This window comes from Falco naumanni, chromosome 8 (genome assembly GCF_017639655.2).
Source record: "Falco naumanni isolate bFalNau1 chromosome 8, bFalNau1.pat, whole genome shotgun sequence".
In the NCBI taxonomy this organism is placed as follows: domain Eukaryota; kingdom Metazoa; phylum Chordata; class Aves; order Falconiformes; family Falconidae; genus Falco; species Falco naumanni.
The window spans coordinates 19,455,501-19,481,083 of record NC_054061.1 but is presented as its reverse complement, the minus strand read 5'-3'; the positions used below and the strand labels follow the sequence as shown (position 1 = coordinate 19,481,083).

The window sequence follows — 25,583 nt, the reverse complement described above, 5'->3', positions numbered from 1 at the left end:
GACTGAAAAAGCCCCGTCCATCCCCGACGCCCACCGCTGCCACCCCCTCCCCCGCAGCAGGGCTCTCTGCCCACTTAACCGAGGCCACTGGCTCAACCCATGGAGCCATTTGTGAAAAGGCCACGCGGAGCTCGCCCAGCCTCCAGAGCAGCTCGTGCCACGGCAGCGTCCCTCGCACCTGCGCGCAGAGCAGGCTCGAGCTGGTGAGCAGCAGCAGCGCAGGTACCGATAACCACTCGTTACACCGCCGCACAGCCACCGCACGTGGGGCTTCGTGACACGAAATCCCCGCCGTGCTCTGGGGGAGGCAGGGATTTGCTTTCCCCCCAGCCACTGCTGACGCATTCCCAAACAGAGCAATTAAATCAGTGACAGACATTAATGATTTACCTCGATGCGCCCCGCGCAGCTCTCGGAGCAGGGGCACCCCTCGGGTGAGGAAGAGGGGGGTGAGCTGCGCCCTGCTGCCTCCCCCTCCGGCCTCCCGCTTCCAGCTGGGTGCTCCAACCAGCTTTCATCAGGTGGAACCAGTATTTTAATTTGCTGCCAACTTGATGCTCGAAGTCTGTGGCATAAAACAAACTAACATTGATTTAAAAGCACATAAAGCATTGATTTAAAAGCATATAAATATTTCTGTACATTTTAATATATGGGTTGTGTTTTAAAGCTCCCTAATAGATTGCATTTTGGGGGAAGTAATGTATGTATTTTGAAGAGAGCCACTGGATAGCCCAGGGAATGTAGCCTTTAAGACAATCACATTAATATCAAGAGAAAAAAAATCATACTTATAAAAACAGTTATTATTTACAAACCAAGATCTACAGTTTATCTATTGCATTAACCCTTGAATGTCCGTGGAAGGAGCAAGTCAGCTTACCCTCCAAGCAGATGCCTGCTGAGACGTTAAAGGCATATGAAAACTAGCAGATAATTCAGCTGTTTATTATCTGTACTCAAGAGGCTAAAATGCTTGAAAACATAATATATTTGGCAAAAATATCCCACGAACTATTTAGCTTAATTCTGATCAGCATTTTGGTAACATGACAGCAATAACCTTGATATAGTAAATTATAAGCTGATCAAGATAAATAAAATTATAACGTAATGCTGCCAAGGCTCGGCTCTAAAATTTAGATGCAGTTTAAAACATTAACTACAGAACAGGCTGCTTTCCATTTTAATGGATGCTTTACAGAAACAGCGAACGCGACTTTGACCTGCACAAGTGCCTCTTCTTGAATACTGGACTTTATTGGTACATGTAAAACACACTGAAATTCATAAAATTTAAATAAGACAGCAAAATTATACCTTGTAGCTATAGTTATCACAAATAATGTATAGTCTAAATTGCAGCCTGAGCAAACATTATTTCCTGGGTGCCTTTGGAAGCCCAAGGCGGGATGCAGAGCAATTATGAGAAATGAGTACAAAGCTGATTTGCATCTGAATGCCGGGGAGGGGGAGCAGGGGCGGGCTGGGAGCCCGCTCCATTCACAGCACCACAATACACCAGCTGGTAAAAGCAACTTTATTAGTGTCCCGCAGCAAAATACATTAGTAATTTGTAACCAGGCATTAAAATTCCCGTCCGGTGTCATACAGAAGTAATCAGCCGCCTCCATGATTGTATGTTTTACTGGATTTACTCTGGGTGCTCCCCCAGCAGAGATGCGTGTGAAACTCCCCCCTCCCGCGAAAAGGCCGGTGGCAAAGCCACCTGTGGGTGCTGGTACGCCGGGCACCCGTGGGAATGAGCCGTCAGGCACACAGCTCTAGCACAGCCCAGGAAAAGCAGCATCACGTAACCAATAAGCGCATCAACAAACACTCCCCCTCCCTCCGTGACCCCCAGCAAAACCCAGCCCAGGCAAGGCTATACAGTTTTTCCAGATATTTTCCAGCTGTGGTCACACAGCTTGCTGCATTTTCACATCCTTTGAGCATACAGAGCTTGTTCCCTCTCCGCCCCAACAGCAGGAATACACTAATCCATACAATACTTTAATTAATTTTTTTTTTGAGTAAAACAATCTAGTTTTCCTCTCTTGATCACCATGAAAAACTGCAGTCTCTGCATAGCATGATTCAACTATTAGTGTTAACCGTTAGTGTTACTGTAAAATCCTCTTTGGTTATAGAATATTTTATTTAAAGCAAGATTATACAAAACAATTTTCAGCTAGAAATACATCCCTGAAATCTAAAAGCAATCTAAATTAACACACTTCCGCAGGCTGAAGCTATATTGATAGGATGTATAAATTTGAGTATTTCCCCATGTAATCTAAACAAAGTTATCAAAATTATATTAAGTAAATACATTTTGAGGAATAGTACACTTTTGAAAAATCCTTAGAATATCAGAAGTAGAGTTCTGGAAGTAGCAGTAGTGGGCTAGAGAAAAAAATAACCAAGGCAAAGACCTCTCTTTAAATACTCTCCATTGCCTTGAATTCACTGAGAGCCTGCACCGGGTTAACGTGTTTCTTCTGGGACGCCCGCTTGATTTTAGTTTGGGTTTCATCTTGCTTCTCCCTCTTGACCAGGGGTTTCTTCTCTGGAGCCTTCATCTTCCAAGAGACGGCGGGCAGATTGAGCGAAGCCATCCCCTGGGACTTCTGGTACTTGGTTGATGCCACGTAGGAAGCCTTGACGGTTTGCACCACCGCATTCATCAGGTTCTTGGCTGCTTGGATAAGAGACATGGCACTGTCCACCTGCCAAACGGTAACGTCTGTGTGTTACACGCCGTAAAACCCACACAAATACAGTATTGCACAAAAATGACAGTCTTGGGGCGTAAAAGCACTCAAAATTTGATTCTTCTGGGGTTTCTTTTGAAATCTGAGGTTCCAAATTTGAGGTGGTATTTTTCTTTGGGCATGAAGGAGTGAAAACCTGACTTGTGCCATCAAAACTAAAAGCGCGAGGTTTGCCCGTGATCTCTGCCTTTTCCATATTAATGACAATTGAAAAGATTTGTATTCTGCTGTTTGCTTTTGTGACTAGGCTTTAACAGTAGCTTATTCTCTAATGAAATCAATAAAGCCGTAGTAATATCTTAATCACTGATAATAAATATTTAAATCACCCTAGAATATTAAGTTGTATTGGAAAGGAAGGAACGCGACTGCATCTTCAGACAGGCCTGGAGCCCTTTCCCAGGTGGTTCTTGATTTACAAGAGCATTAAAATGAGGGGAAAAAAATGCCTTTGCTGAAGCTTTAGCACACGGCAGAGATGAAGAGCCACAAACAGGGCAGGGTGGAAGAGAGAGGGGATGACCACTGAGGTCACCTCAGCTGGGACCCCACTTCTCCAGGTGCCAGTGCCCTGCTCCCAGGGGGACCTCCGGCTGGTGGACACCAAATGGTCTGGGGCAGGGTTTTGGTCTGGGGCAGGGTTTCAGCACCTCTGCTCGGCTTACACAAGAGCTCAGCTGCCTCTGCACACTTAAATTCCTGCATTGCAAACATTACAGGAAGGTTTTGGGGAAAACCTTGAGGCCGTGGCTTGCTGAGCAGCTCAAGCTGAGCCAGCCAAGTTGAGCAGGGGGATGGTCGCTTTTCTTAGGGCACTTTTCTTACGACCTTCCTTCCCATCACACTGTGCTTCCAGCACCACAACGGCAGGTCAGATCTGTGCCCTCCAGCAAACCAGTGTCCTGCGTTCCTCACCCCAGTCGTCACGCTGGAAAGCGCTTCCACTGCATTTGACTGTTTCCATGGATTTTCACAGCAGGAAGAATTGTGTTAAATACAATGAAAGCAAGGAGGCATTTTTCTAAATGAATTGTCAGATTTCTTAGGGTGCAAGCTCTTACTGCCTTGATTATAGCTCTGCTGCCACAAAATTTCTCTGGTGTACGGATGGGGAACACTGAGAAGAATTTTACTTTTAGACAGGTTAAGTCCCTGGCCTGGCAGAGGTCTTCATTTGATAATCTGATAGAAGTTTAACACTGCTGCCGGCAATATTTAGCCCCAGTGGACAGACTCGTGAACAGATAAAACCAGGAGACTAGACTACAGATGCCAGCCTGTTCATATAACTAATTTATGGCAGAAGGGTATGTAAATTCTGAAGACAGCGAACAACTGCAGTAAAACCCTAGAGTACATATTATGGCATAATGACACATCTACTCCTTTGACAGCACGATGCCTTCAGCCTGCCAGCTAACAGGACGCCAGGCATGCAGCAGAGAAGCACAGCAATGTGTTTCATTACATCCCATCACTCGGCTCCCCTGTGCTGGAAATCCGAGCCTGTGGGACGGGCAGCAGCAGGAGGTGCAGCAGCGAAGCCCACCTCCCCTGCAAAGGTCCACCACCACCACTGCTTTTGCAGCAGGTTGCTGCAGACCTCCCTCAGCTACTACTGGCCTGAAGCACTTCTACAATTCCAGCTTGTCTGCAGAGGAAAAAGATGTCCTAATATGTTTAAGTACTTGAAATATCTAAATGGCAGAGGATGGTAAGTTTTTTTTCTGTTTGCTTTTAAGGATTCAGAGAGCAATACTGGACTATCAGCCACTTCCATCCCTTCTTCAAACCTGCTACCTCAGTCATGACATAGATGGACAAAAGTACCAGTGATCAAGCATACCTGTGCCCAAAGAAATTAAAAATTTAGCTACACTTCCCTCCCTGCAAATCTGTCAGACAGATTCCTCTTGGGAGGAAGCATTTCATGAACTACAGTGAAAAAATTATTTCCTAAGTAATGGCTAGAATAAGGAAGCAGGCTGGCTGGCCTACGGCAGCTTTCAGCTGTCATCAACCAGAGCAGCCGCTAAACCCCTGCACTCTCCAGGGCACAGCCATTCTGGAACACCGGCATCTCCGGAGCATCGCAGGATCCCAGCGTGTTCCAAGGCTGTGCAGAGACATGCGGTAGGTTTAGCTATGCTGCTTAAAGTGCTTTAACCTCACCAAAAGTGAAAATCAGTCTGGAAAAAACAGTAGGTTGCACAAAGGTAAAGTGAATCTGCCTAAACCCACTAGTGAGTAAGGAAAAGTGAAGTCTGTGTTCTCCCCCCTTTCAAACAGTAAGCGTTTCCTCCAAGAACAACGTGGCAGCACAGGCAGTATTATAAACTCTGCATACATTAAAACTTTGACTGAATGCTCTGAAATTCTCGTCTATATTCTATACAAATGTTTAGTGTAATAAAGCTTAGCTTGGAATAATTGTTACTCCTGGAAGAAAAACTGCACGAACTGGACATGTCGTAGCTCAAACCTACCCCAGACACAACCAGCTCCCCTCCGAGGTTTTGAACTTCAGCCTTCACTTTGCTGCAGATATTCAGCTGGTGGCAATACAGTGCGATGCGCTGCAGGTAGGCCAGGAGGTCCTGCTTGCACGCAGAATCGGGACACTGGAAAAACAAAGGTGAAGTTTTACCTTGCCATCAAAAACAAAGGTGAAGTTTTACCTTGCCATCAGGAAAACCGGAACAGAAAACATTTAGGGAGAAACCAGACAACTCCATTCTCTAATAGTGAATATGCTCCAGAGATCATTCCCCTTTCTGGTGAGCTTTGGTTTTCTAAAGACAACTGAGCAATCCATGGGCATCACTAAATACATATAAAAAACCAGAAGCAATAAACACAGGCTATCAGAACACAGGGGCAGCTGCTGGACAAAATCACTGGGGCTCCTTTTAGCTGCACGGCTGTCCTTGAGCTCCCTGTGAGGAAGAGGAAGAGGAGGAGGAGGACGACAGCTACCTAACCTTTCCAGAGCAGGTGTGTTAACTACAGAAGGTCCTTCCTCTACATGGTACAGGACACGGCAGCAACGAATTTACATCCAAGATCTCAGGTTGGAACTAGCAGATGTTAGCAAATCCAGCCTCAATTCTCAGTCTTAAGCTAGGAAGTGATAAACCCAACAGTTAGTCAATTATATCCAGCAAAGTAGGTATTTTCCTGACTTCTGCTCCCATCTCTTAGCAGTGTGGAAACTAGATTCCTCACCAGGCATGAAATAAAATTTTTAAGTGCTTGCTGAAGCACTCATCCGTAAGATAAAAGTAACTTTTTCAGCTTTGCAATTGAAAGACTACATAGGTACCAGAGACTGCAGTGCAGTTCAGAAAGCTGTTTTCTCGGACAGAAACGAAGGGCCATCCCTTGCTTTGCAGAGCCAAGTGGTGAGATGATTAATGAGCCAGTCTCACACTGGATTTCAAAACAAGAGGAGCCCTGCTGAGGGGCAGCCACAGTCCAAACGGGATCTGCAAGCGTAAGACAAAAAGGCTATGGGAAGCCTTTTACTACCCATGGCAGTCCTGCAGCATCTTTAGAAACGGCAGTGAGCACGGTGGCCAGCGTTGCTTCTCCCAAGACTAACAGGCCATCTCAGATCTACTGGCACGCTTGGCTGTGCGAGGGCTAGTGAATAAAGCAGCTGGCACGCACTGCCCCCACGAACCCTTTGCCCACCAGACTCTCACGCTGCTGATGAATAAACCCAAGGGCATGCGTGGCACGCTCCTGCCCTGTGCGTGCAGCACTAGCGGGGCACCTACAGCTGCCTGCACCCCAGCGCGGGGCAATACACAACTCACGACTGGGTAAATACTCAGGCAGGCCCGGACCTGCAGACGTTGCTGGCGGTGCTGCAAGCAGTGCCCAAGACGACGGATTTTTCAACCAGTCTGGGTGTTTTCATGATGGCAGAAGCCAGTGCAATAGGGACGCAGGGGATATGACAGCCCAGCAGGCCATGTCCTGGTGCCCGCCGGTGAGGACACCATGCTGACGGGTGTACCTTTCCGACCAAAGCGGGAAGTTTAGAGCAGGGTGTTACGTTACAGAACACCTATGTCTTCAATGTCCGTGTGCTTTACATTGCATTGTGTCAAACACACTTGCATAAACCCTGGCCTGGGCCCCAGAGCAAGCACGACCAGCTGTACTGCACTGCACGCTCCCGTGCGATCTCCTCCTCCGAAATGGCCACTTTGTGCATTATCTTCCCCCTGAGCATTCCCAGGTCTCCTGGGCAAAACCAGCATCAGACTGACAATGATTCTTAAGTTTTCTGCTCTAAGGCAGGCAGCGCTGTACTCAGCATTATTTCACCTCTTAGCACCATACCAGCAGGTCAGGAATCCAACCAGCGTTGACCAGGGACAGAGCTGAAGGCAGACCCTGCAGTGGTCACCATCCTTCCTAGACACCTGCACCCCATCCAGAAACTCATAAATCTCCAGCATCCAGGGTCTCGGCACACAATTCCTGGTCATTAAATGCAGGCTTTCCAGCCCCCCATAGGCACACACACTCATACAAGACCTAAATGCTTTTCCCTGGCCCCCCAGCCCAGCCTGAAGGCAAGCAGGGCACACCACCCTCCGCTTTTCCCTGCCAGGCAGCGCGTTAGTGGCTGTGGCTAGTGTCCACCCAGCTGCTCATCCTGGAGAAGCCTCCAGACAAGCACCAAAACCCCAAAGAAGCCATGAGTGGCCACAATGACTCACCAGCGTTAGACATGAGAAGGAGAGAAGAGCTTTGCTCTAAGCAGCATTTGCTTCTCTTCGCCCAGCACCTGCTTGCTCTTTTGACCGACCAGATTCAGAGATCTACAGTCTGCAAGAGCTCTTCTCCACACACCCCTGTTCACAGCAAAATCCCATTTCATCTAGTACCCTCACTCTGTACAAGGGACCATTAAATGAAAATTCACAATGGTATGACTGGAAGAATAATCTTAAATGTAGCACCATTTTACTATTTTGTGCTTCACTCAAGCTCAGGTTTCCTGCTTACAGCAACACAGCCTCTCCTCTCCTTTCAGGGCAAAGTCAAAAGCCCCAACTCTCACTGCAGATCTTCTCTCCTTAGCTGCAAGATGGAAGCAAGAACCGAATTCTCCCTTATATAAAAGGCACAAAAGGAGACTTCACCAGAACAGATCGCTGCCTCGCACAAGCAGCGGTGTGCAAACAGGAGGTCACATTTACATGGAGCATTTGCTTCCCACAACAGTAACTGATCTGCCATGACAGACATTCAGCTCTGAAAGGGTGGTGAGTGCAGCTACTAAATACATTTGTTTTTTCCAGGGCCAGAACAAGTGGGTTTTCTAAGCCAACGGGGCATTTCAGCACAGCAGAGAGAGAACAGCTGTACTATATGTTGCGTATAGAGATGCCTCTGTATGGCAGGCTGCTGAGCTGTGAGCGAAGGCAGCACATGCACGTACACACGATGCACCACAACAGGAATTTTGGCAAGCTGGGACAAACACATCAGGATGTGTAGCACAGGCTGCGGAGATCTGGATGGCTTTATGGGCATCTGACCCAGTGTGGCCATAAACTAACAGAAATCACCTTCTTAGTCCCAAGGAAAGTAATGAAACACCTGAAGTATCTGCAACTCTTACGCAGGCACGTTGCTTCCATCAGTAAAGTGAAAACTGTGAATAATGAAGCAGCAAAGCTTGCAGGTTAATTTTTTAAGCTAATCAATATTAGTCAGCAGCACAAGATGTTTTAGAGAAAGTCCACAAATAGCATCGGCCGAAGAGCTAATGAAAAGCTGAAATTACTGTTTTGGAAAATGCTCTCCATCTCCCAAACAGCTCATCTAACAAAGCAAACGAGCAGCACAGAGGCAGATTGAATTGAATGTTGACAAATGCACAATACAGCACGTCAGAAGGACCGCTAAACAATTCAAGGTACTTTATGGGTTGTGAGTTTATGGAAACCATTTAAGGAAAGACACTCTGAAGGAAAGAAGCTGCCGCATGTTTACCAATGGCTGAAGAAGGCAGCAAAACGTTAGTGGGGGAAGGAGTAGAATAGGAAACATTATTTGGTTAAATATATCAATATGATGTGAGTTGGAAAACCACATCCTATACTGTGTATGCTATTTCTATGAGCAGAATAGAGAATTAAGTTCAAAGACAGATGATGTTTAAATAGAGATAAAACACAAGATAAAAAAGAACATCAACAAAAGGCACTGCAGATGCCTCTATAAGCCCTGTCCTTTCCTACACGGGAACACTCAGGTAAAAACAAAAAAAACCCAAAAGGCAACAATTTCAACACTGATTAAGAAAGATTACATTATTGTATTAACCTACAATAGCCACAAAAACACCCATCTGCAGAGCTAGCTGGGGAGGATTCCACAACGCAGTCACAGCAGATTGCTGCTCTGCAGAGAGAAACAAATGGGTGTTGGGGGACACCCCACCTCCCCAAACCCCCCAAAATGAGATGCTGCCACAGACTCACTGGTGGTTGTTGGCTAAAGCTAAGCTGGGTGCTCCAAGTCAAATCCAGGATCCATCCAGGACAGAGCAAACACACATGCACATTCACTTCCTACCACCCCAGCTGAGCCTGTGGAGCAGCAGAATCACCTTTTTCTCCCTTTTTGCAAAGAAAAGGGGCAGGGGAAAACAGAAGAGCTCTCCTGCAGCGTGTGCTGATTAAGACAAGCACACAGCCCCCCTCCCCACCTGTCTAGTAGGTGTAAGCAAGCAACCAGAGACTTCTCTTCCTCCCGCTGTATCTCCAGTTTAGGGTATGAACACTGTTGTAACAAGAATTCACAGTCAAGTGCCCCCACCAGCCCTATGTAACAGCTGGGCTCGGCGCTGTGTGGTTAGAGAAGCTGCAAGCAGGCATTCAGGTGAGGCAGTTACCGCAGCAGGACGGGCGGGTGGCAATGCGTGCCAGCAGCTCTTACCCAGGACAGCCACCAGCCCGTGCCTGGAGCACATCCCTGGACCAGCCTCCGCAGCGGTGACCTGTCTCGACAGCAAGAGGCTGCTGGAGCATCTCAATGGCAAACAGGGCAACCCCTAAGCTTGCCCCCGGCTCCTTTCGATTTAATGATCAGACACTGATATAACCTCTACCTCCCAACACCATCAAAGAAAAAAAGCAACAGAATTTTTCTTTTGCTTTGTAAGTACTTCAACACTGAAAAAAAATAACGCGGAGAATCAGAATCTTGCAGAATCTTGTTGCAAACAACTTTCATTTTTGTCGTGCTCACAACTGCTTCGTATTCATTCCCCCATTGAAAACAAGCAGAATGCTGCTCTGAGCGAAAGATGGAACACCTTTGGGAAAATCTGCTGGCTGCTGGCTAGACACTTTTCAACAGACGTGAAATACCTTGGATAATAGCTTTTATAGTTTCAAAGGAAATGTGCTGTAAAACTGCCTGACGGCAGGAGTTAGGAGTTCCTGACACACTAACACAGGGGGTCATGATTCACCCGGTGTCACATGGCAAACAGGACATAAAACCCATCCATTTGTTAAAAGCCCGTATTAGGCACAGGAAGGCATTAGTGCTCCGCTGAAATGGTTGCATTGTATGTCCTCTGTAACTGTCAGGTAGTTCTACATTAACAAGTTTCTAAAGAGTATGTAAGCATATCTAATGAAATATGCAAGCTGAAAGTATTAGCAGAGTATGGAGTCGGGAAAAAAAAGCTATATTCTTGTCAAAATGACTAACTGTACAGTCCTGCTCATATTTATCTTCAAACATGTGCTTAATCTTTTACATTTTTAAGGACATTACTTCTACTAAAAGGAGCCATTTAGTTTTCTTCTACATTTTGAAATACCTTGGTGCAGAAAACCATATATTGAGGTTGCATAAAACATGTGAATTAAAAAAAAAAAAAAAAGGCATTGTAAACCTTCAGTCCAAGATCCCCCGAGATCTATAACACAAACTGCTCCTTGCTTCATTTACCTACAGCAGCAGCGCACCTGGTTCCTCCAGAAATATGGCTGTCAAAATGCTACAGCAAGGAGACCCATTTTAAAAAATGCTTTTCAACTTCATCTCCCCATTGATCATTTCTCACTGCATCATTAACAAATTAGGGTGAAGACAACATCCTCTGGATGCAACATTTAAAGAGAGACCTGCATTACAAAGATTTACTTCCAAAGTGACACCGTTTTATTTAAAACCTTGCATTATGAATCTAGATTCAGAGGACTTACAAGCAAGTGACAGCTGTACAAAATCAAGTTTAGTCCATGATCTCAGACTTAACCTACCTGCATTTCAGGGTCTCTCTGGAAGGCAGAATATTATTACTAATGCTGGTGTTTCCCTGCAATTTGGGTGTGGACCGAGACCAAAGGCTTTTTTGCTTGGCCCAACCCAGTTTCTGAAGCGTCTCAGGACAGGCAGATGCGTTGCATAAAACCCGTGAGCTGCCCATACTTGTTCAATCCTAGAAGAATTCTTTTCAAAAACTTTTGGACATATAGCACAACAACATTTAAAACAGCCTGGGACAACACTGCAAAAAATCGGGTCACTATGTGCCTTGCTCAAAGTCTTCATCAGCTCTGACCAGACAACAAAAAAAAAAACCACCAGAGTTTGTCTATGGGGCATTTGAAAATCGTTAATAATAAAAAGCTGCCTCAAAAATAATATTAAAGGTTATACAACAGGCCATATGCAATAATTATGGTGTTGCCTGCGCAGCCTCATCGTTGCTTTGGAAAGCACTGGGCATATTCCGAGCGTGACAGAAGTGACACGAATTCAGTTTCAGTCCTGTTCTGTCAGAGAAACTGGCCTAGATACTACGTGACATGAAGCAGTGTTGGCATATTGCTACCTTAAAATGGTAGGTGCTTGACTGAAGCCAAGGAGCTGCTAATGCTACTGCTGGGCGTATTCAGCTGCTTACACCGCTCAGGGTGGCAGGAGAGCAGCTAGAAAGAAAAGGGTAGAATTTCCCAGCAGCAGATCTGGAAAATCAGTTAAAACCCCCTGAAACCTCAAGACTAAACACATTTTCTTCTGTTCATCATGTCTGCAGTACTAAAAGATCCCCTATTGCTCATTTGTGCTGGAGGCTTATGAAAATGAATTGTGACTTACGTGGTCAGCAATAGTCCGTCCCAGCTTGTCCATCCTTGACCCAGCCTCTGCAATCTTCTTGGCTGCACTAATCACATCTGACGTATTTTTCAGTGGACCTTTACCTCTGCAAAACAGAACCATCTACCTTCCAGCACCAGAAAACCAGAAAAGCGAACTATATATTGCTTTTCTCATTCTGTTCCATACAGTACTGGAAGTGATTCCTCACACAAACTGCACAAATAAGGTCGCACAGAAATAGGCAGGTGCAGCCATTACAGCACCTTCCTTTTCAAGAGAGTTTCACCCTTCCAGCCCCTCCCCATATTTAGAATAAATCTAGGCATAAAAAATCTTAAATTTTACTGGTTTTAGCAATCTAATGATAAGAGATAACGTTTTAAAAGACAGATTTGCAATTTTCATGGAATGCAACATCAAGTTTAAAAAATAGTGTTATATAAAATCTGGTAAATGAATTTCAAAAGGCATCAAAACCCCTCTCCTTCTTTTGCAAATAAGTGCGCTAGCAACTATTTCTGCAGTATAGCAATATCGAGAAGCCCATAGAATTTAATGTTGTAAAGAGCTGAGCAAATATAGATATATATATTCCTTGGGACAAGAATCACTCTTAAGAAAGAAAGAAGGAAAGACAGGCAATAACTGCTGTGATCAATTTAAACAGTTATTACCATCCAGTCACTGCATAGTAATGCATCTCCCAAGTTAATACACAGGCTTTAATAGGGTAACATTTAAAGGAAATTATAAGAAGTAAGACTCTTAAGAGTACTTGCAAAACGTTTCATTGAAAGATCAGCATCCCAGCCAGTTCTGAGAGAAGGTGTTGTGTGCTCAAATTATAAAGACTCACCTGGTGAAGTCTGTCATTTCCATCATAATCATACACATTTGTTTTGCCAGAACAATTATATCATTACCGCTGTCATCCCATTTTGATACTTCAGCATCCAATTTACTCTTTTCTTCCTGGAAGCTTGCGACTTGCTCAGCAATCTTAGCTTTTTGCTCTTGAGGGAGCTGAGCCATGATAGCCTGAAAGAGAGAGTTTTTTGCACATCGCCTTATGCCACCACTTGTAGAAGGCTTTTTGGAACATTTCACTAATAACCAATTTAAGTCACGTAGATGGGGGATAAAACTTTAATAGCAATCCTCTACCCAGAGGCTTTACAGAACCATTTCCTTCCATTCTGAATCAAAGTTTATGCTCTTTCTTAAGAAACAGTTCGCAGAAAGACAAATCGACACCTGAAATTCAGGCATTTGCATGATAAAACTGTTAAGAATCCAAACAAGTTTGCCACATATTACCCTCCCTCAAAGAAAAACTGCATGGGTGGGTGTGTGGGGGATTGACTTTTCTATAAAATTTAAGGGGTTTGAAAGGAACTTCCACTTGGTTATCTTTCAGTGTTGCAATGCACAGAATAAATATTATGAGGCTCTTTCCTGTAAAAAGGTAGATGTACTATTTTGAAATATGCATATTGAGGAAAAAGTGAAAATAAAAAGCATGTGCTTACTCCTGAATAAAATCTATTAGACTAGGTTTACAGCCTGGATGAGACTTAATGCCCTTGCCTTCATAAATAGTGGGAGCATTCATGCCTCCAGGAGCAGGTGAAAAGGAGCTTCAGTACAGAAAAGGCTCTGGCAGCAGCTGTGCTAAAAGGTAAATTAGAAATGTCTGCATTTAAATAAAAGGAGGGAGAGGGATACAGGAAGAGAGAGTGCTTGTACAAGGAAGGAAAGCATAAAAAATACTCTCAGTTAGTATAATTCCAAACCAATGTGGCAGGAGTTTGATAAATCAGGCCTAGCTACTCCTTGCTTAGTTTCAGGCTAGAAGAGCCTTTACAAAAAGTCTTCCATCATGGCACTTTCCCAAGGGTGTAAATTGTTATTGATCCAGAAGGGGACATGTCAAATAAAAACAACAGGTAAGGCCTGGTTTTCCTTCAATGTACTGATTTTAAGTTTTCACCTATTAATGATTATATATTGCCTATCAATGCTTTCATTTTTAACAGTCATAGGAAATGCGGTTAGTCTAAATGAATTCATTTTTGAGCTCCTCTCAACATTGTCTTGATAAATGCTCAGTGGCCAAACACACTCACCAACACATGCGGGAGAAAACACTCCTGCCCACAAACTCAGTATTTGCCTGTTGAAAATCACATTAGGACAACAGAATGATTTGCCCTGTATCTCCCTGCAGAAGCTCACCAAATAAATGGCATTGCCTACCACATCTGCCACGTCGAAGTATAAAGTAGTTTATTGGTATTAAAAGCATTTTGATCTTTCTGAACATCCAAACACAGGCGCCTCTCACGTCTGTCAGACCAACAGATGCTGCACTTCATTTAACCTCCTTTTCAGAAGCAGACTGGAAACGAAGAGTGCCAGTTTTCTGATCCAGCATTTTCACCACCACCCCAAAAATATTCAACCTGGATTTTCAAAGCAAGTTGAACTGTTTCTTGAAGGCAGGTCACAGTTTTATAACACTTAGATTTCTTCCTTACCCTTGCACTTTGTCCAGCAATGAGCTGATCATCTTCAGTTTGAATACTTGTTCTGCTTCGGACATCAAAATCCTCGGTCTCAAAGTCAGAATCATCCAACTCTTCAGGAGTCTGAGGAAACAGTTATTCAGCCAGAGTCAAACAACAGATTTCACGGCTCTAAAAATCACCAAGAACATTGTTTTTCAAGCAGGGAGAATGGAAATCAGTGAAGGTAAAAATTATTCAATGTTTTCAACAAAAAGGCAAATAAAGGGACTGTACTCAGCGTATGAACACATGTGATTATACATGCTTGAGTGCTCATGTTAAACACCATAGGGATCACCAAAATTACATACCAGTAACTAAAAATCTGAGATTTGTTAGGACACTAATGCACTCAGGATTTGAAACACAGGAAAAAAAAGTTTTTGCAAAACGAACAGTATTTTTGCAACTTGGTTAAGTGTAAAAGCCTCACTCAAGATTCTGAAGCTAAAATTACACACAGCTTTAAGGCCTGGTTCAAAACCACAGACGTTGTCTTTAGCACAATTATGAATCAAAGCATCGACTAAATTAACAACAGATAAGATATACTGAAATTTATTCTTATCCCCCAGGAAAATCTGAAAATTTTTAGCTAGTAAGGGCCAGCTTTTATGCTGTAGGCTAAACACATCTGACCTAGTTCCTGTGTGCCTACAATTTATTTTTGCTACTGCCAGTCTATAGCTGGCAAACTTTTTATAAAGCTTATCAAGTTTAAACAGCATGTTTGTCAAAATACTACTTCTTTGCCTAGAGTGGCACTTCATAACAATTTTGCAGAGCTGGATCAACAAAGAACTTGACTGATAAATGCAATAAATTGTGATTAACAGATAAGATGCAAATAAAGTTACTGCTCTTCAGATTTCTTTGCTCCGATTTGAATTTTACGAACTTGTTTTCCCGTAGACACATCTTGTGATACAGTTAAAATAGAGATGGATATGCAAAACAGTTGCCAAAAAGCAAAGGTGAGCATGCTGACAATCAAGACCTAGGGTATTTCAGCCACCATCTTTTCTCCATGCTTTGAAGAACAGAATATATCCACAAAATCAGCATAAGGACATATACTAAGAAGTAGCTCAGTGTATCAATATTTAAAAATTAAAAAACAAAACAAAACAAAACAGTTCAGCTGCATCTTCAGAAACTGTTTATGATTCTCACGGCCTCTTCTCTGCTCACCCATCCCAAAGCTCATCCAACCTGGGGGATACAAAGTGTAATTCTGCCTTTCAACCTGTCATCAAGGGCAAAAAGTCTTCTGGGGGTGGCGCGAGATAAAGCTTTACTTCACCACAGTAAAGACAGAGTAAAATTTTCGTTTTGAAAACATGGCATAAAACCGAAAGATTAGGTGTTTTGAGTGACTTTTCCTTCTGGTTCCTGTAAAGAACAAGTGTCACTGGACAAAGTTTCAAGTGACTCGGCCCGTTTATCCCAGCTGAGCTTAGCAGCATCCCCCTGCGAGCATGGTTACTCCTGCGGTCCAGTTTGAGACAGAGCCCTGGAGAAGTGGTGGCCTGGTATCGCCATTTGCATGGCTCTCTTATCCTAAATACATTCTACACCTTACAGCCCTCTGGACAACAAATACTAACATTTTAACTTTTATAGGTCACCGATGTGTCACCAGCGAGCTGCCGTTAGCTACTGGCAGCTGCAATAAAGCCGTGGCACCCTGACATCAGAGACGCGGCGCAAGGGGAAACGTCAGGATTCCTGGCATCGCCAGCTCAGCTAATTACTAACGACGTGGAATTGGCAGTCATGCCTTCATGTTCTGAATAAAAAGGACTTCAGCAGGGGGTGAATCAAATTAGTTTGTCTGCATAGCAGGAAAGCATTGATATCTTCATCTAACATTGCTTGTCTATAAATGCTGAGCTTAAGTTTGAAAAAAAATTATACAGAGAGCACATATGTGGTTGTCAGCTTTTCTTCTGATTTTCCATCTGACTCTTTGCTTTAAGCAGCAAACATGGAAGATACTATTGCAATGGTTACTATAATCACAGATATTCTGGGGCTGTATGTCCTTAATTTACTTATCACTAAAATGCATCTGCCATGGTTACCATTCTGAAAGATGAAGACAGTTTCTCTACAAGGCATTTACATTTGAGTCAGAGGAGTACAAGGAAAAAAGAAAAAAAGGAATAAAACCTCTACATTTGTTTTTGCTGTGTCTGGCTCCTGCCCATTTTCACCATGCTAAGATTCAAGAAATATGCCCACAGGTCAGCCTCAACCAGAACTTTCTTTTCTGCAAGCCTTCAATCAAATGCAGGAGCCCTTTTGCATCTTCCCTGCACACCTCCTACCAACCTAACGCTGCCTGACTTCCAAGTCACACTCACCGCACCTGAAACACGCAAGCACCGAAGAGACAAAGCCTCTGTGAACTGGTCCCTGTTTACCAAGGTTAGCCAATTAAGAAATTACACGCTCTGGGAACTACAGCCTGAACTCCTCTAAACCTGTTTTTGACTAACTAGCATTAATTCTCAAAATGTACTTAATAAAGAGCCATCAGGTTTTATCTCTAAGCTCTCAAACCCTCAAAAAGCATCTACAGTTATGAATCCACTCGCTGTTGTTAAATCAAAGGTCACTGATTTTAGCACATTAACAAGCAAGGCATTAACGTATTACAAAAGATGCGTGAAGGGTATTTAGCATTACAACTCTGGCTATCACTGATGCTCAGATCTGTTTAATGAATTTGAATCAAAATGTACTTCTGAAGTACTCCACAGAGTGATTAGCAGTTTTTAAGACTCTGAACATTAATATGAGCTAAATGAAAATCTTACGCTGTCTGCTCTCAGTAAAACTGATGCCTGTCAGTTCAATAAAGGTGGGGGAAAGCGAGCAGAAAACCAGAAAGCTCTCTGAAGTAAGTTATGCTCACCCGGATCATCAGTACGGCCTTCCTGATATCTCGTATTCCATCATACACCAGTCGCGAAGCATCGATAAATTCATTTTCATCCATTGGCTGGGCAGGGTCTGAACTCAGGGCTTCCACAGCAGCTTCTACTTGCTCAGTAAAGCGCGGCATAACTGAATTAAGAACACAAAGTAACAGTCAGTCCCCACCCAATGCCACTTTCTGCGGGACACTCCTGTAAAAGATATGCGTGTGCCTGGTTGTTAACCATCGCTGGAAGCGGTGCAGCGGTTCTGCGTAAATTCAAAACACTTGTTGTAGAAGGACAGCAGTACCATAGCTCAAGCCTTAGTCCACTTCCATTTCTGTTTACCTTGAAATGAGAAGTTGATCACACCCTTCTAGTGGACAAGGAGAAAACACCTGGGGAAGCAGTGAGAAACTATGGGATAAAATATTAAGCATTTGTTTAATGTTCCCTGCAGATGTACATACTTTTTTGGAAAAAATACAATACTACCACTATGAAACTCAAGTTTAACGAGGCACTGGAAGAGGGCAGGTTGCACTGCTGTACTTCATTGACTCACTGCACCCCAGGAAGAACATCACAGAACCACTTACAATCTGTTAATTCCTTCAGTGTCACCCACGAATCTTCATTAAAGTAATTAAAGCAAAACCAACAACTAATGGTTGGCACAGGATTCAGTGAGGCAACCTTACCCTGTATGGACGCTACCAGCCAGTTCACAGGAGACACCACCCCCAATTGTTTACGCATGGGAGACTTCAACCTACTATGTTTCTTTAATAGTTACAAAGACATTTTAGAAAATTTGCCCTAAATTATTACCCAAAATTTATTCTACTGGGCCAATGTGGCAGAAACTTTCTGGATCTTGAACACTTGCAGAGCCTGGTACAGCACTGCAAGACAATCAGCATAACTTTCAAGCCCTGACTCACGGTTTGGGACTCACTCCCCGGTGTTTTAGCTTTCTACGGCTCAGTCAATGACAGCAAGCACATCCAGGGAGACCTTGCGCACTGCTGAGTTTTAAGCCAGTCAACACAGCAAAATTACATTTCTCATTTTGCCACAGCTCTGCAAATAACTCCCACTAATTTTCATTATAGTATGTAAATGGAGTCTTTAATAGATTTCACGGGTACATTAGTATCCGGCTGCCCGTGCACTTGCAAGCAGGATGAATTCAGAGATCTTGGGAGTAATCGACTCTTACCTGTGTTGGACAGTAACTTCGTTGCTTCCAACACCTTCTCAGTGTAGACCCCAGGTTCGTAGTTATCCATTTCAGAAGTGACAACATGAATGACTCTAGCAGCACGTCCTCGAATTGCACCAGCTGTACGGTCTAAACCATCAACATCTTTTTCTTGGAGAGCAATGACACATTTGTTTACATCTTCTAAAATATGATTCTCTGGTGGTAAAAGGAGGAGGATTTAGATGGTCATATCTTCTCTGTTGCAGTCATCAGCATTGCAATTTCTCAGTTTGCGACCCGCTCTATAAAACCCCCAGCAAGATGCTGTGAAGCATTGTTAAACTCGCTACAACCAGCAAACAGCTGCCCTTCCAAACTGGGTGTCCAAAAAAATATCAGTCCATCCACCTACTGGCATCCATGCTTCCTGAGCCCGTTTGTATTTGGTTTTACCAACAGAAAAGCTGAGTTCAGTTGAATTGTCCCTTAAACTGTTTCTTTCCACATTCCTCCCCTGGCCTGCCAAAGCCCTTACTCCACGTGCTTGCGAACCCCTCCCCCATCACTGCCCTGCGTGGGGCAGGCACGCTCCCCAGCACCACACCTCATCCACTCCACGCTCTCATGCACTGGGCACTTGTTGCACGTCTCTAGCTTCCTACACAGTGTTTTCCTACAACCACACACATACCATCAAAGCATATTAAACTGTTAGCCCTCCATTGAAATTTAAGACACATAACATATGCAGTGATTTATGCAGAAAGCGTTCCAGCGACGGAGTACTCATTGCCTTTTAAGAAAACAAAAAATAAAGCCAAGACCTCTGTTTGCAATTTACTTTCAGAATATATGTTTTCTTTTTATACAGGGATATCTTTGCCCATTTATCAAGTCCAAGAAGCCAAAAATGACTAAAACCACCTCCTAAGAGATTTCTAAAGATGCCGGGATCCTCTTTTGGGGAAAGCTACCCAAAAGGTCCTCTAAACTCTGTTAGAGACCTCTTTAATGTATCAGTACTACTGCTTTGATGCTGCCATCCAATATCAGCATTTGGGCTGCTTGGTAAGAAACCAACTTGGAAACATTTCTGCTCTGTCACTTAAAATAGTTTCCAGAATTACTTACCATTGACTTAATCATGCTACACTGCCAATCCGTGCCACTGAAGTGGCTTTTATTCCCTGTGCAGGTAGTAAAAGAGGCATTTTGCAAAAGTTTGTAGAGATGAGAAGCACACAGAGTTGACTGATAGACGATTTGTATAAACTGGCTGAAAGGATTGCTGCTGGAAATGTTACGCTTAATTTACATAAAATTAACAGAGCCAGGTGCAATACTTCAGACTTCTGTAAGCAACCTGGACAAAACATACACTTGTGAAATACCTCTGAAGCAACTCGGCCTGAACCAGTTCAGCTGAGGGCAGAATGTGGCCCTAAGAGAGAGAAGTGCAGGTTCATTAGTGATGTGACAAGTCAGTGAGCAGGCAGCCAAGGTACAAGAGCTGCAGCAAGATACACACAGAGTTTCGGCATTTAAAGCAAGAGACAGACATCCCTGCAAGTCACAACAGTAAAAAGAAAAAGCATCGGCGCCAGTCCAAAACACAGACTGTTTATTGCTTGAATTCCTTAATGAATAAATTAAGCCACAGACCATTTAAAAGCCTCTTTGGATTATACGAACTTTAATAAAAGGCATGGACAAAATGAAGATGAATATTTAAATGCCTGCTGATCATTTAGCGTCTTTTGCAGATGTGAAGTGGCCAGAAAGACACTTCCAGGGAAAGAGACCCCCCCCACAGGGCAGTCTGCAAGGGGCCCTGGGGAAGTACAGGACTGTCAGGTGCATCCACTCTGGTTATACTCTCCCGTTGGATGATAACAAATAAGATTTGACACTTCTGTGTGCTTGTACATACACACACTGCTACCTGTCCTACAGGCATATGGACCACAAGTGTCTGGCACAAAATGCCATCTGCCGAGGCCGGGGTGGCAGAGCCCAAGAAATGCTGACACAGAGGTTCACCACCAGCACCTTCGGGGATGTGACAATGCCGTCCTGCATCAAAGCTAACAACCCTCCTGTTGCTGAGCAGGAGAAAAATCTCACAGCAACAGAATATAACACAGAATATAACAAAGGCAACGGCAAAGGCATCTCAGAAATGACGATAGGGAAAAAATGGTATGGTTTGGCAACAAGGTAAGAGGAAAGGCATTTTTCCAATGAAAATTATTTTTAGAGCAAACAATGAAATACACAAAACCGTGGAAAGCTAACAGAATTAAAAGTCCCTCCTGACTGTCAATCCTCAATCCACCCCCACCAAACAGCTTCCATCTCCCCCTACCTCCCCATTAAAGGGATTAAGAAATCCTTTTCCGAACATCCCAAGAAGTCTGCAAGGGAGTCTGGGGGCTGCAGGAGACCAAAACCTAAGAGCAACAGTCAGGAGATAAAGCCACAGACGCATAAATGTAACTGCTTCTCTGCTGTGTCCCCTATGGAAGGTCTTAGAACAATTTCCATGCTGGACCCTGTCTTGACAAGGGACACTGGAGGAACCAGGTCGAGCAGCAGTGTCAGTAGACATGGTTATGGAACAAATACTGGAGTGTTCATACACTTGTAAAAATAGTATTCATCTTGTAATGAAGAAGGACAATCATTGGGCCCAGGAAATATTCATCTGGAGGCTTTTAAGACGAAATAGCTCCGTTGTGATGGGCAGCCTCTTGCATAAACCTCTGTCAGTGGCAGAGTAACAGAAGGCAGCAAATGGAATGATTTTTTTGAGGGTTTCAAAGGAGATCCAGGTAATTTCAGAACACTGAATTTGACAATTACATGGTGCTATCAGCAACTGCTCCAAAGAACAGAGATAGTGGGCACACAAACATACCCAGAGTACTTAGGGAAGGTACTGACAAGAGGGTTAAGAATTACAGAAGGTACAGAAGAGCTTTGATACGGGGAATAATGCAACAGGCAAAGACTCTGCAGTTAAGAAAGAGATGACTGACTAAGCGTACGGCAGAAGTCTGTACATTTACAGCATGAAGAAAGTGAGTAGGGAAAAAACTCTCTTTCACCATCTCCTACTACAACTAGGGGCATCCAACAAAGCAAACAGACAACACTGCAAAAACGAGGAGCTTCTTCACACAGAGCACAGTTAAGCTGTGAATTATGCACAGGATGATGGAGATGCCAGTGGTTTATACTGGTTGAAAGAACAACTAACACAACACAACTTAAGTGAGGAAAATCTGTCAAGGACTGTTCAGTAGATAGCACCTCTGATGCTGGAGCTCCCTGAGCTGCAAATCACTCATGGTTGGGAGCATAGAGGAAAGATCTCTAGGCCACAGGACTTCCCTTCTATAAATCTCCTACGCCCTGACAATTAGCCAGACCGTTGTCCTAACTCAAAAGGTGCTTCTTGTGCTATGTCCTTCATAAAATACTGTAACCTGCAAGCTTATCTGCAATACTGTGCGTTTAAGTACCTTCTTCCATGATATTCTGCTGTTATCTAAACAAACATCTCTTTCATCAAGCCTTCACTTGCGGATAATTGATAAAATTCTGTAGCATAGGCTGAACAATGAAGTATATACTTCATGATGGGTTGTAGGAATGGGGAGGTGTTTAGGTATACACACACACATATAGACTCACATGAACTCTTTTAAATTCTGCTTACATCCCAGTTAGTAACTGATACAAAATGCCACAAACATCCTAATAACCCCAAATGGAACCTGGTATAAATCATGCCCGTCATGATTTTATCCTAAGAGACATTTAGACTTTTAGCAGACGAATTGGGAGTTGTGGCATTTATATGGAAAACATTTATCAATGTTCAAACAAATAATATTTAAAACAGTATTTATTGCTTTAATATTTTTCTAACATCTCTTCGATAACGAAGCACGTACAAGTAACTGCCGAATGCACTTGAGCATCTGAAGTAGTCCCAAACTACAGCACTTCCATGGCATCGTTTTGGGTGGCAAGCAGACACTCAAGGTGAACTCTCTCCCAAGTCAGCCTGCTATCGCCCCAGAAAAGAAGCGTTCCCTGATTATTGCCAAGTCCTTCAAACTCTTCAGAGCGCCTCAGCAGTGGGCCAACATCATAACCTGTGCCCTCAAAAGCAGAGTACCCATGTCCTCGAATGACCTACACAAGGATGCAGCCCATTCTGTTCCAGTGGCTTGACCCATTTTGAGCCACACCTGTAAGTGAAATACAGCAAGGCAGCTTTATCCAGACTGTTTTCACCAACTGACAGCTTCTTCTCTTTAAAATGTTTTGTACACTTGTGGGCAAACTCTAAGTGGAGCCATGAACTTCTGCACACAATTCCCTCTAAATATATTTCCCCAGAAATAGGCTCCTCACAGCTGTGCAATTTCAACTACTGCTGCAGCGTGAGCATGCAGACACAAAGAACTAGGACATTCAATTGCTTAGTAAGTTTATGCTAACTCACTGCAAAGAAAATTTTTATTCGGAACCCAGGGAACCACAATACAACACGTATAATAATACAGGTGACTCATCACATAAACACTACTTTCTGGGTTTTTTTTTTTCCTTTTTCTCTTTTAATAAAAAAAAAAAGGAAATGGTCTTTTAATTCAGGACCCTAAATTTTTCATCAATGTTTTCTAGCTATGTTCACCTGGTACTTCTCACTCCACACATCTTCCTGTGAAATCTCTTTACAACAGGAGTTTTTAGGTCACTCGAGATGCCCAAGCCTGTCTGCACCAGGACAATCAGACCCTCAGTTTGTAGCAGTAATTTGTGAATGCTAATTGCAGACACAATTCAAGTGGTTATACCGCCATGTCCTCTGACTACAGCTGAATTAGAGGATGTGAAAATAAAAATGCCCACTGATTTCTAGGTCACAGCAGCTAATAGTGGGTCTTTATCAACGACGCTGATAAAAAATATTATCTTGGCAAGTACTTTGCCAAATGGAATTATTAATCTATTATAATGATCTAATCTTTTTCAAAAACTTCAATAAAGCTGTTAAAAATATTCACAGAACATTTTCTATATGAACAGTTTTATTTTAAGGAACTTGTAGGATGACGGTTTGCTATTCATTTTTATTTACATATCAAGAGTCTATGGTGAATTGAAATTTGCTAATTTGTAACTTCAACATAAACATATTCTATTTCCCCCAATGTTACTGGTGGGGTTTGTCTACAGTAGCTAGATGGCAATTTGTTGGTAGTTCAGCTAGCAATTACAACTCTTGAGACGTAAAGTGTCTTCTCCTCGTGCCAAGATCTCCTGCTCTATTTTCACACCTTGCTCAGCAGAAGATGACGCTTACCAGGTAAAGTGTACCAACACCATCCCTTCCAAAAACCTGAGAGGACTCTGGAATACATGTAGAAACCACCTGTTTCCAGGAATAAGCTCAGTTGCAACAACAATTATTTCTGAGATCAACCCCCTCCTTACCTGATACAGCCAGGAAGTCATCAATGGAAGTGATGTCATCAACAGCATCCGTCAGCACACGGACTTGCTTCTCCCATTGCTCTTTGAAGAGATCCATGTTTTCCTGAGCCAGCTTGCTTTGGGGTTTAGCAGCCAGAGCCAGTGCAGCATTAATGACCTATAAAACACCTCAGGATTTTTAAAATATAGCCTTAATGAAACAATTAGTTTCCCTGTGTTTATCCAGTGAACTCAAAAGTAAACAACGCAACTTTAATAAGTTTTCAGGATTTTGATGTTTAAATAAAGAAGTGTTTTATCCTGTTGCTCTCACATCCAGCTCATACCTGCTTCCACATTTATTATGGTTAGTTTTTACAAGTGAAAACATTCACAAGAGCTAGCTTCACCTTTCTTTAACAGCTCATGTTAAAAAGGTGTTGCTTTCTGAGCGCAGGTTGTGTTGTTAAGTATTTTAGACAGGATGACATTTAGTACACTGGAGGCTGCATTTCCTATGCTACTTGCCAGAACCTGAGAAAAAAGGTCAAAAAAAGATTAATCTTACACAGTCTGAAGTAGAAAAAATATGCAAACACAAAATTAAAAATAATGTTTGTATTTATCTTCTTTTCCTTAACTCTGTACCTTGCAAATAATCGTTATCATACCTTAAAATTTCTGTTATGGTTGTGAAACAGCCAGATTAGCCATGGAGCAGGAGAGAATACTCTCTGATGATCCCCCTGAACACCCCCCTACTAATTTTCTTCAAACCTGAAGACTGTAATTCACTCCAGATCCTTTTTTTTTCAAGTAGAACAAATGCTACGCATACTGCTGGGCAAAAAAGTTTATGTCGTATCTACTAACTGGTCAGGTGAAGGACCAAAACAGCCTCTCTGGGTGCGGGAAGAAAGCAATCTCTCAGAAGCCTGCTCCTGTTTTGCTGCACTATGCTTGAGCAGAATGACCTGGAAACACGCCAGGCGTGAGAAACCATCCATATCCAGAGTGACATGACAATCCTAACCTTGTTTTCAAGTACCTGAGAGTCAGAGTTAATTAACTTACAAGTTCAATGTATAATTTTTCTTCTCTACTTTAGGACCATATCAATTCCACAAAGTTGCTGAGCACAACATGCAAGCACCAGATGTTCCTGGTTTTCCAAAATCTATTTTCTCTACCTGCTTCATTTAAAAGTGTCACAAAGCATTTAAAAAATATATATAACTCACTAAACATGGAAATGATGGTGATGTCAAACATATCATGATGGCACCGAATGAATCAGGCAGGAGAAGGAGGCTGATTCACTCAAGAAATGCTAGAAATTAGCAGTGACTGAGGAAAATCCACAGAAATGCTGTACTGCTCTCCATGCTACTGTCCTGCCTCTGGAGGTGGAGGCTGCAAGTCCGGGTCAAATTGAAACGAGCTCAACGGGTTTGATAACACAGACAAACGCAAG

At 43.2% G+C, this 25,583-nt stretch overlaps 1 protein-coding gene across 2 annotated transcripts in view; it reads right to left on the bottom strand.

Annotated features, from left to right (window-relative positions):
• Window positions 1-1,526: 1,526 nt before the first annotated feature.
• Window positions 1,527-25,583, bottom strand: part of CTNNA1 (catenin alpha 1) — a 122,795-nt gene continuing 98,738 nt past the window's right edge. For both annotated transcript variants that reach the window (XM_040602938.1, XM_040602939.1), the window contains 8 exons: window positions 24,131-24,287; window positions 18,635-18,835; window positions 17,409-17,560; window positions 14,459-14,569; window positions 12,778-12,959; window positions 11,919-12,024; window positions 5,261-5,395; window positions 1,527-2,729 (listed from right to left, as the gene is read on the bottom strand). In XM_040602938.1, coding sequence (XP_040458872.1) covers window positions 2,442-2,729; window positions 5,261-5,395; window positions 11,919-12,024; window positions 12,778-12,959; window positions 14,459-14,569; window positions 17,409-17,560; window positions 18,635-18,835; window positions 24,131-24,287 — 1,332 coding nt within the window. In that variant the 3' untranslated portion in view covers window positions 1,527-2,441. The remainder of the gene's footprint in view (window positions 2,730-5,260; window positions 5,396-11,918; window positions 12,025-12,777; window positions 12,960-14,458; window positions 14,570-17,408; window positions 17,561-18,634; window positions 18,836-24,130; window positions 24,288-25,583) is intronic.